We start from the raw sequence: 16,354 nt of genomic DNA on the forward strand, positions 1-16,354 counted from the left end.
ACAAATTTCTTTTTAACCATGCAAAAGGGATTGCATCATAGTGTTTTTTCCTGCAAAATTACTCAACGTAAGCTCTCATTCCTTCAATAAAGTTGATGTGTTAAGTATTAGAAAATACCAGGAAATGCCACTTCAAGGCAACTGTCAACTAGAATTGCTACTGAGAGGAAGTAATATTTTCTCTAATTGTACCTAATGAGGGCTTTCCTCTTATAAAGGGTAACACAGTGGGTTTTTAGCACAATTACCAGAAAGCAGAAATCTCCGAACACTGCTCCTACCCTTGAAGAGACAGTATAAAAGGATGCAGGACCCCTCAGTTTGCGTCCAGGAAAACTACAGATACTCAATTCAGACAATAGTCAGTAGAGATGAAGAGGGACTCCTTGCTCTTCACTAAATAAAATGGCAGACGTGAGTTCTGTCCTCTAAGCGCTTATTGCAAAGAACTTGTTTCCCAGAAAAACAGCAGCACTCGGATAACAAAAGGAGGATGTGCCCTCACATCAGCATTAATCTATCTTCTGGGTTAAGAACTGTGGTTGCTATGATTACTCCTGGTCACCAATGGGCCAGGCCAGTTTGAAAAACAAGTACCCCAAATCATCCTGTCTACGTGATTGTTTTATGGGCAATTCATTCCTCCAATGGGAGCTTCGTGTACATGCAATCACGTGTTTAAAGACCTGGACAAGTGGCAGTCAGCAGAGATCTGCAAGGCATTGAGGAAAAATTTGCCATAGCTCTGTCCAAGTAATGGCTAGCCCTCCAAGGTATGTAGTAGCCAGAATCTTGCCCCATGACTTTTGAGTTGTACTATGAAGTTCTTATCACACAGAGATCTTTAAAGGAGATTATAAATATCCTTGAGAACTCCCTGGGAGGGGAAAAGATGCTCAGAGCCAGCTCACATAGAGGCCGAGTGATCTGCCTAACAAGGGACAGTGAGCCAAGGTTGGAAAAGAGAACAGGGTCAGTAATACCTGAGTTCTGGGCTTTAGCTACAAACCCAGAAACCATCCTGTTGGGGCAGTGTCTATGGACATTCCTTCTCCAAGTCAGAGATGTGCTGTGGGGAAAGAGAAGAGTGGGCAGGAAGGAATGTACAGTAACATTTTTCTGCAACTTCCTGGCTCTGTTTGTTTTTGTCAATCACATATACAAATGACTCTTATTTCCCATGTAGGAGTAAATTATCTTGCTGTCATAGAAAACAGAATTCTACCCTGCAAAGCTTCCACTCATTGAAAATCCAAATGTCAACTGAGAAAATATCTGGATGGGGAAATCTCCCACCCCCTCCCCATTCTCCCACCAGCGTAAAAGGTAACGGGGGTGGGGGACAACTGGAGAAGGAAATGAAATCATGCGGGTTCACCAGGAAAAGACAAAGTGTTGGTGGCAGCAGAGTTGGTGAGTGTGTTGTGGGCATTACCTCTTGATGAGGCTTCCAAGAAGGCTCCCGCTCAAGTCCTGGTGGCTCTGAGAACAAGCATTCTTGCATCAATAGCTAATAGGCTGTCCAACCAGATGTTATCTGGGTGGGATAAGAGGGTGAGAAAACAGACCTGTTGTACGCTGTTGTCAACTATATCGCTGTGGTCAGAGAAGGCTGGTTGTGTAGTGTTTAGCAGAGCACCTCGTTGGTAGTGAGGCAGACCAGATTACGTGGCTGTTTAAATCCGTTTCCTCTTGTGATTGGTAAAATACGAGAGTTATAATCATTCATGCATTACTAAAGCCTCCTTTCCATCATTTTGAAGGGACTTTTTTTTTTTCTAGAACAGAGCATGCATCCAGCAGAAACCTAAAGCATTTGTTTTTCTAAGCGATCTTTTGCAATAAGCACACTTAAAAAAAAGCAACTGCATATGGTACCTGTGACAAGACTGGAGATGATAAGTGGTAACACCAGCATCTGTAACATCCTCATCAGAAGTTCCCCAGGAAAGGAGAAATACTTGACTTCCCGGTAGCTCATTTTATATGGTCGGAGGGTAAATCCAAGGATTGTACCTGAAGGGAAAAAAAAAAAAGAAGAAAAATTGAGTCTTTTTTGAAACTGAAGTAACAGTCCTAGAAAAATGAGCAAGTATTTGGCTGGTAATCACTCCTCTCTGACAAGAGTAAATTTATTTAAGCAGCAAATATTTGTGCTGCTTTGGGAGCAAGGGCTGTGTCTATCTTTTTAGTCGTAGTCTGGAAGGGTCTGACTGAAACCCGGGCATCGAGCAGAACTTATAGAAAAAGTGTCCCTGGTTGTAGCAAACGAAAAATTTCTTTGTCTAACTTAAATGCAGGGGAACCAATTTTGACATGGCTCAGTAGAGAGTTACGAAGACTGGGGCATAACCAGGAGACAATTCATGTACCCGTGAACAAGGCAATATGGGAAAAAAAAGCCTCATAATGAAATTCCTTTGTAACAACAGATGTTAGAATTGCTAGCACAACTACTTATAAAGGGTACTGCAATTTTATTTTTTTTCTAATTAAAAAGATTCTTGTTCACACTGTTAATACATTTTCATCATCTCCTGCTCTGCACACACTTTCTGTCTACATGGTCTTGATATTGCCTTGGCAACTCTATTGTACAGACTTGTTAGTTGCTGGCAAGAGAGGACTCTAAAATGAGCAGAGACTTTTTTTCCCAAAATTTTCCCTGAAAACTTAGCGGAAAATAGAGGAAAGAGAAAGTAATTTTCCCATTAATTTTCCTTCTTCTCCTGGAACTTTAAAATACATTTTTTAAATGATAACTTTATATGTAAATCAAATTATGCAGGATACCTTTTGAAATGTTTGGAAATTAACAAAGATATTGAATAAATTTACTCCCTCTCCCATTTCCCTAATTTACTTTTCCTGCTCAAGAAAATTTACTTATTCCATTATTGTAAATATTTTCAAAATTTTTGCCCTGCTATTACTAAAACATGTGTGAGTTATAGAGAAGTACCGAGTTATCTAGAAGCTAGAGGTTGGAGAAGGGGAAGAGAAGATTGGTGGGACATAAAGTTCTTCCAAAGGAAGCAAACAGTCCTTTAAGAAAATGGAATCACCCTAACTGCCTATGAAATGGGCTTCTTCTGTTATGAAATTGGATGCAAAGTTCTTTTCAATTGTCACTGCAACTCTGATTTCAATTCTTGGGTCTCAGCACCCATGAAGTATCCATTCTTTGATTGCATACTGTGATATTCCAATTAAGAGCCTGAAGTTATTTGACTAGAAAATCCAGCTGACTCAGTTTTCAGGGCCTTCAGAAAATGTTTATTATTTTATTCCAATGTAACAGTAATATACCCAAGAGAGAAAAATTGATTTTGGAAATATAGAAAAGTGGAGGCAAAAGCCTGTCCATATTGGTTCCACTGCTTACATAGCAAACAGCTAATGTTTACGGAGCTCCTACCATATGCTAGACATAGTTGTCAGTCCTTTACTTGTGATAGTAAATTTAATCCTCACAAAAACCCCAGGAGGTAGGTACTATTTTACCCCCAATTCACTGATGGAGAAATCTAACCATAATGCACTTAAAACTTGCCCTATTCCAATAGCAACTCAACATCAAAGTCAAATAGCTACTCAAGTGGCAGAGCTGGGATTTATGCTTAGGCAGTTTGCACTCAGATCTCACGTTCCTGACTACCTCACATACTCTCTGCCTCTCCAGTAGAGCAGAGACAGCCACTGCTAGTGCTTCAGTAGGTTTCTTTCCAGAGTGTTCCCATACAGAGTTAAACATATGGAAATCTCGCAGAATATACTTTTCTGTATATGGTCACCATAAACTTCACTTGTAGGCCTCATGACCTCAGATCCAATGACTGCATCAAAATTTACTCAATACAGCCTTTGCTGTTGAACGTTTAGATTGTTTAGCATTTTTCATTTTTATGAAGAACACCATGATGAATACATGAAGGCTGTTTCATATCTAGGAATACTTTTTTTTTTTTAAAGATTTTTTTATTTTTTTCCTTTTTCTCCCCAAAGCCCCCGGTACATAGTTGTATATTCTTCGTTGTGGGTTCTTCTAGTTGTGGTATGTGGGACGCTGCCTCAGCGTGGTCTGATGAGCAGTGCCATGTCCGCGCCCAGGATTCGAACCAACGAAACACTGGGCCGCCTGCAGCGGAGCGCGCGAACTTAACCACTCGGCCACGGGGCCAGCCCCTAGGAATACTTCTTTTAGTATAGTTTAGAGAGATGGAAACAACGTTAAAGAGTATGACTACCTCGATTCATGTTATCAAATTGCTTTCCCAATTGATTGGCCCAGCAGTTTAATGTTCCATTAGTGAATGAGAAGGCTTTAATCCTATCCCTCCAGAAGCAGAGTATTGTCAAAAAAATTGTTAAAACAAGCAAAATTTGTGAACGTAGAGTAAGTGGTATGTATTTTTGTTTTCTTTTGAATTTACTTAATATCTAATGATGCTGACCATTTCTTCCAATTGCATTTTCTCTAAGCATTTACTAAATCCTAATAGTTTAAAAGTTTATATATGTGTGTATATATATATATATATGTATCTATGTATTTCGTATAGATTTGTTAATAATTAAGACAATTACCCTTTGCCTATGTATAAAATAATATTTGCTACAACTATTTTTTTAATTTGTTTGCCATATATTATCACATTAAAATATACAGGTATTTTGCATTTTTAGAAAATAATGTTTGCACATCTTTTTATTACGTGACTTCTTAAGAATTATAAACTTTACCTCCCCCTCCTAAATTTGATAAATCTTTAACTCATTTTTTCTCCTTTGATGGTTTTCTTGGTTTGTTTTAAAATATTGAACGTTTAATCTCCCTAGAACTTGGTTTGGGGAAGGCATTTAATTCTGATTGTCAGTGTGCATTATTTAACACAGCAGCATCAAAAGCACATATGAATTACAAAAAGCTATGGTTATATCTTGTTCTTTCCTACTTGTTCATATAAAGGCCAAGGCACACTCAGGTAAGTGCTTCATCTTACAATAAGTAAATAAATAAGTAAATATTTATAAATTTTACCTTACTTCCAATTAAATGCAATTTCACTGGAATTGATTATGTTTTCTGATCTTTAATGCATTTAAACATCTGTCATTCGATTGTAGCAAAAAATATGCACAGTAAACACAAGAAATTCATTTTGGTCATTTGGAATTTGAACATATCAAGCTATTAGAAATTTTAGATATCCCCCAAGTAACAATTTAAGACTAGGTTTGGTTTTACAAGTTCATTTCTAAGTTGGCTGTTATTCAAAATGTATTTACTCATATACAACAATATTTCCAAGGGTGGGCAGGATCCTGGCAAGTCCAGAAAACCTATTTAATGTATAATTTAGAAAAAATTGATAGACAGCTGCTTTACTAATGATATAGGTTCTAGGAGCAAGAAACAAGCCAGTGTAGATGAAGGCAGGGATGATTCTTTCTAAATACCAGGTGCACTTGATCCCATCTCCCAAAGTCTAACCTGTAGCAACACTGACTCTCCTCTCCTCTCTACAGTCACATTGGCTGCATCCAGCCTCTTTCTCTCCTTGGGTGTTCAGGTTCCTTTTCTCTTCCTCCCCCATCAAACCCCGCATTTACTCAGTGCAACCAATTTTCATGTAAGTGTTAGGAGGGAAAGTAAGCCAGTCCAGTGAATGAATTCTGGGCAATGTATGAATGAAAAAGGCTTCTAACTCTTCAACCTGCCAAATAGGTATCTAACAGAGCAACAGCAAGACAGTCAGGGAAGCAAAATCTCAAGAGGTCGTGGTACTTTTCTCCTGTCTCCATCCAGTCAATAAGCTGGTCTTGCTTAGAAGTGTAGTCCTGGCATCAGCTATTCTAGGATGCCTCAGTTTCTTTACATTCTCCAATACAGAACCCACATTTTCTAAAAAGTTCTTCTTTATAGTGGAAAGAGCAGAGGGGAGACGTCATTTACTTATAAGGGATAGTTTTAGGTCAAATGGCTTGAAGAGAGAAGTTGTTTGGAGGGATAGCATGTTGTAAATACACTTTGAATCAGTTTTGTCCCTGACTATGCTTTGGTCTGTTTACTATCTTTGGGTTTAGCAGCCATTTCTACTCTTGGGAAAGAGGAGATTATGTTGGGGAAGTGGAATATTTATTGAGCCCTTACTATGCATTAATGGTGGCATGATCCTCATCTCAACTTTAAGCGGTAGATATTATCATGTCCATTTTAAAGATGAAGACACTGATGCTCAGAAGTCAGTTAACTTTCTCAAAGTTACAGAGCTAGCAAGGGGTTGACCTGGGGGATTCTAAACAAAGCCCAGCGCTCTTTCTATAACACTTTAATGCCTCTCAAACACAGACACATCCTTGCAGCCTGGGCTTGAGAACAGTTCTCAAATGAGCCTGGCTCCTGAGTCTTCAGCATCTCTAACCCCTAAAAGGTAGAAGCACTTGAATAATAGGCTTGGGTCTGTTAGAGATGCCCCAGAGGTGCCCATCATGTCTTGGAACCCACTATAGGTCTTCTTACTTGTTGAGGACCTTAAAATACAATTATTAGTACCAGGTCACTGTTTAAAATGGTTATTCTAAATCCTCTTTTATGGAATGATTTAACTAAACATATAAAATTTATTAATTAAAATAGCCTGCCTTTTCTCTCCATGGCACACATTTTAATTCTTGGAAACTGTCGATAACAAAGGTGGAGAGGATAGTACATAAAAACATGCTGCAGGTTCCCATGCTGAATGACAACAGCCAACAGTGCTCAGCACATGCAAGATGCCAAGTCCTCCCAAGCACATCACCTCATGGACACCATGAAGGCCAGGGCTAGTAACATCCACAACTCACAGATGAAGAGCCAGAGTCATTGAAAGGAGAGGTAAGCTGCCAAAACCACACAGATGGCACAGGTTGGAGCCATGGTTGACGTAAAGAGGGGTCAAGCTGCTTCCCCAAGGCCAAGTGAGTGGCTGAGGTGGACATCACACCTACTGTCCAGTTCCAGGCCCAGACTCTCCCCACTATGCTGTACTCACATCCTTGCAATAGTCCCACTACTAATTTAAAGAGCCCAAGTTAGTACACGATATTTTGCCTATCTTTCTGTTCTATTTTTAATTAGGTTAACTAAATGTAGAGCTTGAGTTAGGGAAAGGTTTTGTTTTGTTGCTTTTACTTAATGAAGTCAACCTCTAGCTTTTTTCAATTTATTTGCTGAATAAATAAACAAAAGACATTCTTCTTCAGCTTTCTGCTTTGACAGGCAGCATTAGAGGTGGAATCAGTGTGATAAGGTCAGCCCGCTCTCAGCATCAAATCAGGAGGAAATGCTCTGAATGCAAAGATTGCTTTTTTGGGTAAGCAGTTCAGGTTTCTGATTGCATTCTAGCCCAGCAATTAAAAAAGCCTTCCCTGAAACACGTTTCCATAGCCTGATAGGCAGACTTCTCAGAGCCCTCTACACTCTGCCCTTCTGACCAATTAGAGGTATCTGGGCGAGCGAGTCCTATTTCCCTTTGGTACAGCAGCCCCCTGCCTCTGCAGAGCTGAGCTCCATTAGTGGGCGCTTATTTGAGGCACATTGATTGATGTTCCCAGAGCTAATAAAAACCTTCATGGCCACCAGATCTTTAATGGAAAAGAACAGATCCTTTATTATTGATTAAGCTGCAAAAATAACAATAAAAACCAGAATAACTTCCAGCAGGATTTGTTAGAGCTGAAGCAAATTCTGCAAAGTTTGCATCTTGGTGACATTGTGTAATACACAGATGTCACAAGCAATACCCAGATGGCTCACTGTCTGTAAACCATCTTACATCATTCCTGCTTTAGTATTTTAACAAGATTTCTAGAATTTAGGAGATATCTTAACTAGAATGTCTAAGGTGATCAAAATGAACTGTGCTTGTTGGATGCTATGAGCAAACATGCATTGTTATTTAAATACTTTCTCTCTCCTGATGTGGAAAGCTCAAGAAGTGAGTTCTTCAGGGGTTCACTGTTTCCCCTGGGGAGTCTACACAACAAACACTTCTTTGGAAGATTACATATCACTTCGCTTTCTAAACTAAGACACAATGCGCACACTGGAGCCTTAGAAAGAACACACCATGGGCTTGGTTTTGAAGGCCAAAAACTCACAAGTTAAAAGCTAGACCTACTTTAAGAATTTGGTCCATATTTAATCTGATGAAATTATTGAAAATATTGAGAAGCCAGAAAATATCTGAGTAAAAAATGAAGCACAATTTGAACCAAAATTTGGACCAAATCACCCACTTAACTTTGGTAAATGTTGGAGTTTGAAATAGTCAAATTTTACTAAAGTTTTTACCCTGTCTCCAAACTCCATCATGAACAGCTTAGAAGACCAAAAAGCCTTCTAGAATTATTACTCACAATGCAAAATTCTCCAGAAAAAGAGATGATGCCCCCAAAGAGCTCAGATGCCAAAAGAGAATCTAAAAGTAATAGTGGCACTGATCTTGAGAGAAAGACCTCACATTCTGAGGCTGCCACAAGAAAACTACCAAACACCCATCCAGAATGAACCAACTAGCTCTTCTAGCATTTACACTGCACAGCAGTCAGAAGGACACCCAAACTCATACCCAGAAAAAGCTTGACCTGCAGATCTTTAGCCATAAAGGGGACCATGCTGTCTACTTGTATGCAATATGGTTCAAGAAAAATAAGAATATCAAATATTTTTGTTGATAACACACTGCTGGTTTTATGTGACATAATGCTACTATTTCCCAGGTAAGATCTTTTCCTCTTGTAGCAAAAAAACAAACCTAGCACTACTTTGTCTCAAGGTTACAACAATCCAGTGTATGATGTAACAAAATCACAGGAGTGACATGCATCATCTTTGCCAAATTCTATTGTTTAGAAGCAAGGTCACAGGTCCCTCCTACACTCAACAAGTGAGCTGCATTTGGCGGTTGGGGTCTGTCTACCCTGAAAAGGTCTCTAGGCCTCCTCACTAGGCTGCTTTAAGGTGCTTAGTGGTCTCCTCACTACTAAGTGTGGCGTAGACACACTCAGAGAGAAGATGCTCTTTAGATGTTAGGTAAATGAATGATGCTAGGATTCTAGTCCCAGCCCTGCCTTTAACTCTCTATGTGACTTTCCCCATGCCTCATTCTTTTTCTTTTCTAATTTATGAATGAAGAAGGCTCCAAGATTTAAACATCACCCTCCTTATGGCCTGGACTATCACAGTAGCCTCCTACTGGTTTCCCTGCTTCCACTTTGCCACTCTCCTCCAGTCTATTCCCAACATAATACCCAAACCTAGGTCAGAATATCACTCCTCTCTGTTCTCTCCACTGGCTCCCCATCTCCTGTGGAGTGAAAACCTAAGGCCATGCAATGGCTGCACCCGGCCTACTTCTCCAGCTCCACCATCCTCAGAACTCAGCTCCTACGCCAACGCACCCCACCCCCCCCAACATTTGCCTCACTGTTGTTCCTCTATCACCTTAGACATGATTCCACTTTTAGGTCCTTGTAGTGGCTTTTACCTCTGCTTAGAGCACTCTTCCCAGATACTCACAAGGCTTACTTCCTTTAAGACTTAATTCACATGTCATCTTCTTAATGACGCCTACCCTGAACTTTCTTCTCCCTTAGCTGGCTTTATTTGTTTCAGTAGTTCTTATCACCTTCCAAAATCCAATATAATTTTCTAATTTATTATACTTGTTGTTTATTGTTGTCTCTGCCTGCTAAAATATAAGCTCCAAGAAAACAGTTTTTTTTTTTTCACTTTTGTTCACTGATGTATATTAAGCCCCTAAAACAGTTCCTGGCACATAGTAGTGCTCAATGTATTGCAGAATGAATGAATAAACAGCGTGACTTACTCTCTTTCGGATGACCAGTATCCACTGGTGCTTGGCCTCCAACTGGTTGTGAAAATGTTTCCGGAATGGAGGAATCACTGCTCTGTGCTCCACAGCAAATCCTTTCCCCCACTGCACTCTGTGAGCAGAGCAGCGCTCCCTAAGGAACACCCCCTCTCTCCCAAATGGTGACTTCTCACTCATGACGTGCGGAACTCGATCTTGACTGAACTACAGTTTCTCACCTGTTTAGATTCACAAACCAGGAATGAGAGCTCCTGGTCCCTATTTCTCTCACGAGGCAGGTTTTTTGAACATAAAGGAAAGCAGGTGTGATGCTGTAGAAAGATCATGGGCTGAGAGTCAGAGATGAGGGTTCTGGACCTGATACTGCCAGTAAATTATGCCAGTGGATACCTACTTAAATGATTTAATCTTCAAATCAAACCTGCAGGATTTAATGTTATCATCTTATAGATGAGGAGATTGAGCCCCAGAAAAAAAAGCCATTTGTCCATTGGCCATGGCCAATACATGGCCAATAAATGATGTTGGCAGAATGGAGTTTTAAACTTAGATTTACCTGTTTCCATAGCCCATATCTTCAAATCACAAAATCTCTTTGGACTCTTTTTTTTTTTTAAATCTGAAGAATGGGAGGGATAGATGGGAACAAGCAGTATCTAAGATCCTCTTAAATTTTAATATTCTCAGCGAAATGTCCTGAGTTTAAAAGAACCATGTAAACCAAAAGCATTATAAATCTTAGCTGCTTTATTATGAATTTATCTTATCTCTTCTAATGAATGCTAATGTCCTTGATTCCTTGATAGTGCTTGTAAAAGCACTTAATAAGTCAAAAAACACTTTATCACTTTGGCTATTACAGTTATTATAGCAGTGATAAATAAATGAAAGGCAACAGGATTTATCGGAGTATATGAGGAAGCTATTTGGTTAAAACTAATTTGGCCTGATCTTGTTTTTCCAAAAGGGCCTGATGTGGTGTTGAACATGCATTGCACATCTGCTTTAAATATTTACTATGTCCCAAAGACAAGAATGATGCCCCTAAAGATAGGGATGTAACCTCCCCCATATTTGCATTTCCTTTAGAATAATCATCTCTCCCTAATCTAAGGATTAATTCCTGACCTGCTGTGCTCACCTTGTGACCACTGACCTGCTGTAATCACTGATGTGCTGTGGCTGCAGAGCAATCTCGTGACTATTGTAAAAGGGACATTCTTATCATATGTGATATATGCTCATTGGTCCAAGATGGTATATAATCACTCTGTATATATATCATCAATTTTCCTTGGGGAAGGAAGGCCCAGGGCTAGTCCTCAGATCTGGCTCATAATATAATCATCCCAATTTGGATTCATAGATTGATTATGAATTATTAGCGTCAACAGCAGGTACACAATAAATAACTATTTGATAGAGCGAAGGAAAGTTTTTGTTTCAGAACTTGGCTAGATTGTGGCCCAATCTGGAGGTATCATAAGCCTGTCTCACGCCAGCCTGATGAAGCTGGTGGACGTAAGGTTCCATTAGCTTATTTTTACACAGTGGGCAAGGGCATATGGTGAATTTACCTGCCCAAGAGGTCTGCCGGTCCCTGGTCTTTTGTTTCAGCCCAAACTTACAGGCATTTCCTGGTGAGAAGCTACTCTGTATTTGAGGTAACCCTCCAACCCTTCCCAACTCCTTTGTTCCCACATCCTCCAGAGATTTGGGCCCTGGCTTGGCTCATTCTTTTGTCCTTTGGTATTTCCTGTTGCTGAAGGTGGGAAATACCTGCTCCAGCCCTGTCCCACCAGTGATGCCCAGAGGAACCAGCCCTGGGCGACTCTGAGAGAGAATTGTAACGGAAGAACCTTGGAGTTCTGAAAAGCCTGGTGATTTCTTCCTAAAACTGCACTAACATAAGCTATGTGAAATAGCAATTTAACTTACAAATAATCCCACAGGTCTTTTAAATGTCCAATCTATCAGCATTTAAAAAAAATGTTCTATGTTAGAAACATTAACTAAAATCATCAGAACCTGTTGCCTGTTTTTGGTAAAAGAAAATATTGTCATGGGTGAGTAGAAATCGGAAATGAAGTATATTTAAAATTTCTAAGGTCCCCTTCTGCCATTTGCTCGTGTGTTAGCCCACACAAATGGCAAACCCTACTCATCCTTACCTTTGGCAGGGGCAGCAATGGAGCTAATCCTTTTAGAAATACCACACTTTAGGAGAGTAAATTAGTGCAACCTCTAAGGGCCACAAGTTACAATACTTATCAATACCTCAGACATGTATCCCCTTAGTCTCAGCAATTTCACTTCCAGGGCTGTATCCCACAGATATACTTTGCCTGGGTGAAATAACTTTCGTACAAGATTATTCATGAAGCCATTTAAAAAATAATATCTAAAGGTTAGAAACAACTTAAGCGATCAATTGGGAATTGCTTAAGTAAATTATGGCACACCCATACAATTCCGCCCCAAGACAGAATGAGGGGCTTTGTTATGTGCTAATAAGGAATCATACCTAAGGGATATTGTAAAGTGAAGCAAGATGCAAGAAAGCAAGGTGTAAAGCAGGCTATACACAGTAGGCTGCCATTTGTATACAAAAGGCAAAAAAAGGATAAATCTGTACTTATTTATATACTCATAAAATAACTAAAGTCACATAAGAAACTGATAACAAGGTAAACTGGATTCCTGGGGGACACCAATGGGTGGGATGCTTTCATTTTATATTCTTTTGTACTTTTTGACTTGGGGCAATATAAATTTATTTATTTCATGAAAAATTGTAGGCCATTTTTCTTTGCTTATTTTGAAAAATGGCCTACGACCTTTTTTCTTACTGACTGAATTCTATTCTACATCACTTCTGTTAGACACCTGCATCTTTCTAAAAAGTCACTTTGGATCTGGGTTGCTTCCTCTCCAGTCCTGCTTTAATTTGCCATAACAGTGAGTTTACTTAATTTGGGACATGGAGAAGGAAGTCACTAGTTTGTGCTCAGATTTATAGTGAGTGGATCACTTTCTGATCAAACAGCTGTTTCTTTTGGAGGCAAGGAAGTGAATCTGAAAAAACTTTGAACTCAATCGCTATCGGCTCCTGTGCTGCTCAACCAATGAGGCTTTGGAGTAACAAGTGTACCAAAGCTGCAGACGCACATTGAAAACCACTCGGCAAAGGTTGCATGGTCTTTTCATCATCCATCACATTGTGGAAAGCAGTGCATTGCCAGAACTTACAAAGCTCTGGGAAGTTTAGAGGATCTTAGCTTTGTTTACATGACTACTTCATTTGCCTTAAGAAAGCAAATCTAAAAAGACAAAAATTAATATATAAAAAGGAAGACAACTTTGGTCACAGGCAGTCTCTTAAAAGACTCATAATTTCCTTCTTGATGCTTTACCTTCACATCCATCAATAAGCTGAAGATATCACCAAGCACATGTATCCCTGGGGTTTTGCTTTACTTACTTTAAAGATGGAATTTCAAGCGATGCAATGTGTCTAAAAGCAGGGGCCATCTTTTCAGGGTGAGACGGGCAGCAATTGTCCATCTCTACTCTCATTAGGGATAAATGAGCTTCATCTTACAAGATTCTGAATAGAAAGGCTCTCACTAATAGCCTGCTGTCTACTCTCTGGGAAGCCGCAGCAGTCTGTGGTCGGAATCATTGCTGGAGAACTGGAGAAGTCTCTTTGGGAACAAGAAGAATGGAGTTGCCTTCTCTGGAGACAGGAACTCAGTCTTGAAATTCAAAACTTAAGTGTGCCTTTTAACTCGTTGCTCCTAAATTTACCTTCGAATCTTTGATACAATACATAGAGAAAAGAAAGAGTGCCTTTCCCCCACCTTGTCTTAATTCATGCAGGGTATATCTTCCTTTATCTAGTTTTGGGCTTTTTATTCTTCTCTTTTTGGTTTCAAAACCACTTGAGCACATCTCTTGATTGGGCATAGTGATGGGAATATTCTCCAGCTGGGGAATAAGCTCTGGGCAATTTTGATAGCACTGAATCTTGACGTAAAACTCATAATTTTTATACTCGGTGAGCATAAAGGCTACATTTTGTGCCCTGAAGTGTTCTGTGTGTGTTTCCTCATCTCACAGCAATGATACAGCTCATCTAGCTGCCAGACCAAATACCTGATGAATTATGGCACCCCAGTGTTCCATAAATATCAAGTACTCCAACACCTGGAATGTACAGCTTGGAAAAGACGGAGCTTCCATTCTAGTCGCCTCTTCCAAACAGTGTAGGCTCTTCACAACCTTGTTTACTCTAAAGCAAAAACAAAAGCCCACATTTTTCCTCCTCTGATTTGTGAGAGATGAGTAGAAGACTGAGGGGCAGCGTGGCTTCTGCAGAGGTGTACCTCACTGGTGTCCTCAAACACTGGTTAGAAAACATTGATCATTACACCCAGAGTCAGGAACTTGATGGTCCTCAAGAATTCAAACCAACAGAAGGAGGTTGCTTGTTAGATTGAAGAGACTGGCTAGAATGGGTTGGGAGATATCAGTACGGGAAATAGGTCTCTGCAATTGTACAGTGTCATGGACTGGAACTTGTGTATCTTATTCCATATATTCTGATGCTTTAGAGGAAGGCATTTAGACTTAAAATGGTAGAATTTTGGAGTTGGAAGCAGATATTAGTCCAAACGTATTTTGCTGATGAGGAAATATGAGGCCTTGAGATTTGTCTTAAATCACAAAGTGAGTTTGTTGATGGCAGGGCTGGGTCTGTAACCAAGACCTTTAGACTCTCGATGCTTTCTCAGCTGCATTCCAGACATTTGCAGATACTAATCAGAAGGGGGATGGACTGGCCACGGATTTACACTGTTATAGAGCGCAATGGGAGAGCGCTTTGTAAAGTGTAACACCGCAACAATGGAAGGTATTATTACTGCAGGTAATTGTTCTGAACACACCTGCTTGTTTCCATTACCTACTTGAAAGAAACAAACTTGAAATTGCCTGCTCAGTTTTCTTATTATCTGAATTAGCAGGAAGAAAATAGAGCAAAATAAAATCTAAAGATAATCTTAGAACATTAAGCCTTCTACCCCCTACTTCAAAATAACCTTTACCAACTTTGTTAGAAACTGGCAACACTTCTCCCAAGTTTCCAGAACCCCTCATCTTGCCTGCCCTCCCTCTGATGAGGGTGGCAGTTAATGAGCAGTAGATACCAAAATGCTGGAGAAAAGGAGAAACCAGGGAGGTGATGAACTCTCAAAGGTCCCAAGTGGTATGAACAAAAATGTACTATTGAGTATGTTAAAACATTTATTGAAAACATTTTCTCAGAAACTTCTCATTTTCGGGAGAGAGGCATCTACTGTCAGGCACTCCCTCCACTGAGCAGCCTGTGTTGTGATAACAACTGTCTGGGGATTACTTTCTGCTTCGGCTCAAGAGGCCAGGTAGGTAGGGGACAGATAACGATGGTATCACTTACTCTGAGGCTTTCCATCTCCGCCTCTCAAAGCCCTTTACAACTATTAAGTCTCTTCCTACAACTCTTGGCTCTCTTCTCTAGCTAGGGAAATAGAAACGACTTCTTCTAGAGCTAAACCAGGTGACCACCTTCTCCCTTTCCACTCCTTGTCCTCATATCCCTGGGTCTCAGTTCTCTGGCAGATCACCATCATCAAATCAGTGTGTATTTTCACTTGGTGTCATAGCAAAGACAGAAGCAAAAGACGAGGGGTTTACAGTTTCTTTGGACACTTTACTTGCCAAGCATTTGAGGAAATTATTTATGGTTACATGGTTATAAGTGGCAGAACTGCGATATAAACCTTGGCAGAGAGGTGTTATAATTATTCTATTTTACACATGAAGAAACAGAGGCTCAGTTCCAGAACTGGGACATAAGCCTAAGTGTCTGACCCCAGAATCTGCAGCTCTGATCCACTCTCCTATACCGTAATGGACTATTCCCCCACGACAGGAGGCAGCTCCCTGGAATGCTTTTTGAGGAGTTGGGAGAGGGGGCCGAGATCCAAGTGTGCCATGAACACGTCAGTTATTTGCTATTGCTGTCCCCAACAATTTTTCTGTATTTCTACTTCCTGGTGGAGAAGATGAAGCAGAGAAAAATCAGACTCTAGTCCTTACACCCTATCCCTGTGTCACTCCACCAGAGCAGGGCATTGAGAAGCCACTGCTTCTCAGCTCCAAAGGCCTAACCCTTCCCTCCCAGCCCTCTGCCTGGGGAGCCTGCATGAGTGACAGGGAATAGCTGAGCTCTGGTAACACTTGGAGGGCCTGCCTAGGGAGCCACCCTCCCCTCAGCTGCCTGAAGCTCCCTGTCTCCCTTCTCATTTCCAGGAAGTGTTGAAGAAATCTATTCACCATCCCTGAGCTTCCCTGTCTCCTTTCTCATTTCCAGGAAGTTTGAAGAAATCTGCTCACCATTTTTTGAATTCCTGTTGTTCAACCTGTGTGAAGAT

The 16,354-nt window shown here is 40.3% G+C and overlaps 1 protein-coding gene across 2 annotated transcripts in view; it reads right to left on the reverse strand.

Moving 5' to 3' along the window:
- SLC1A3 (solute carrier family 1 member 3) overlaps positions 1-16,354 on the reverse strand; it is a 75,317-nt gene that overhangs the window by 51,379 nt on the left and 7,584 nt on the right. The window contains exon 3 of one of the 2 annotated variants that reach the window (XM_001499617.7): positions 1,879-2,016. In XM_001499617.7, coding sequence (XP_001499667.1) covers positions 1,879-2,016 — 138 coding nt within the window. Of the gene's footprint in view, positions 1-1,849; positions 2,017-16,354 lie in introns of both variants that reach the window. The other variant, XM_070245911.1, reaches the window with a different exon arrangement.

This window comes from Equus caballus, chromosome 21, assembly GCF_041296265.1.
Source record: "Equus caballus isolate H_3958 breed thoroughbred chromosome 21, TB-T2T, whole genome shotgun sequence".
NCBI lineage: Eukaryota > Metazoa > Chordata > Mammalia > Perissodactyla > Equidae > Equus > Equus caballus.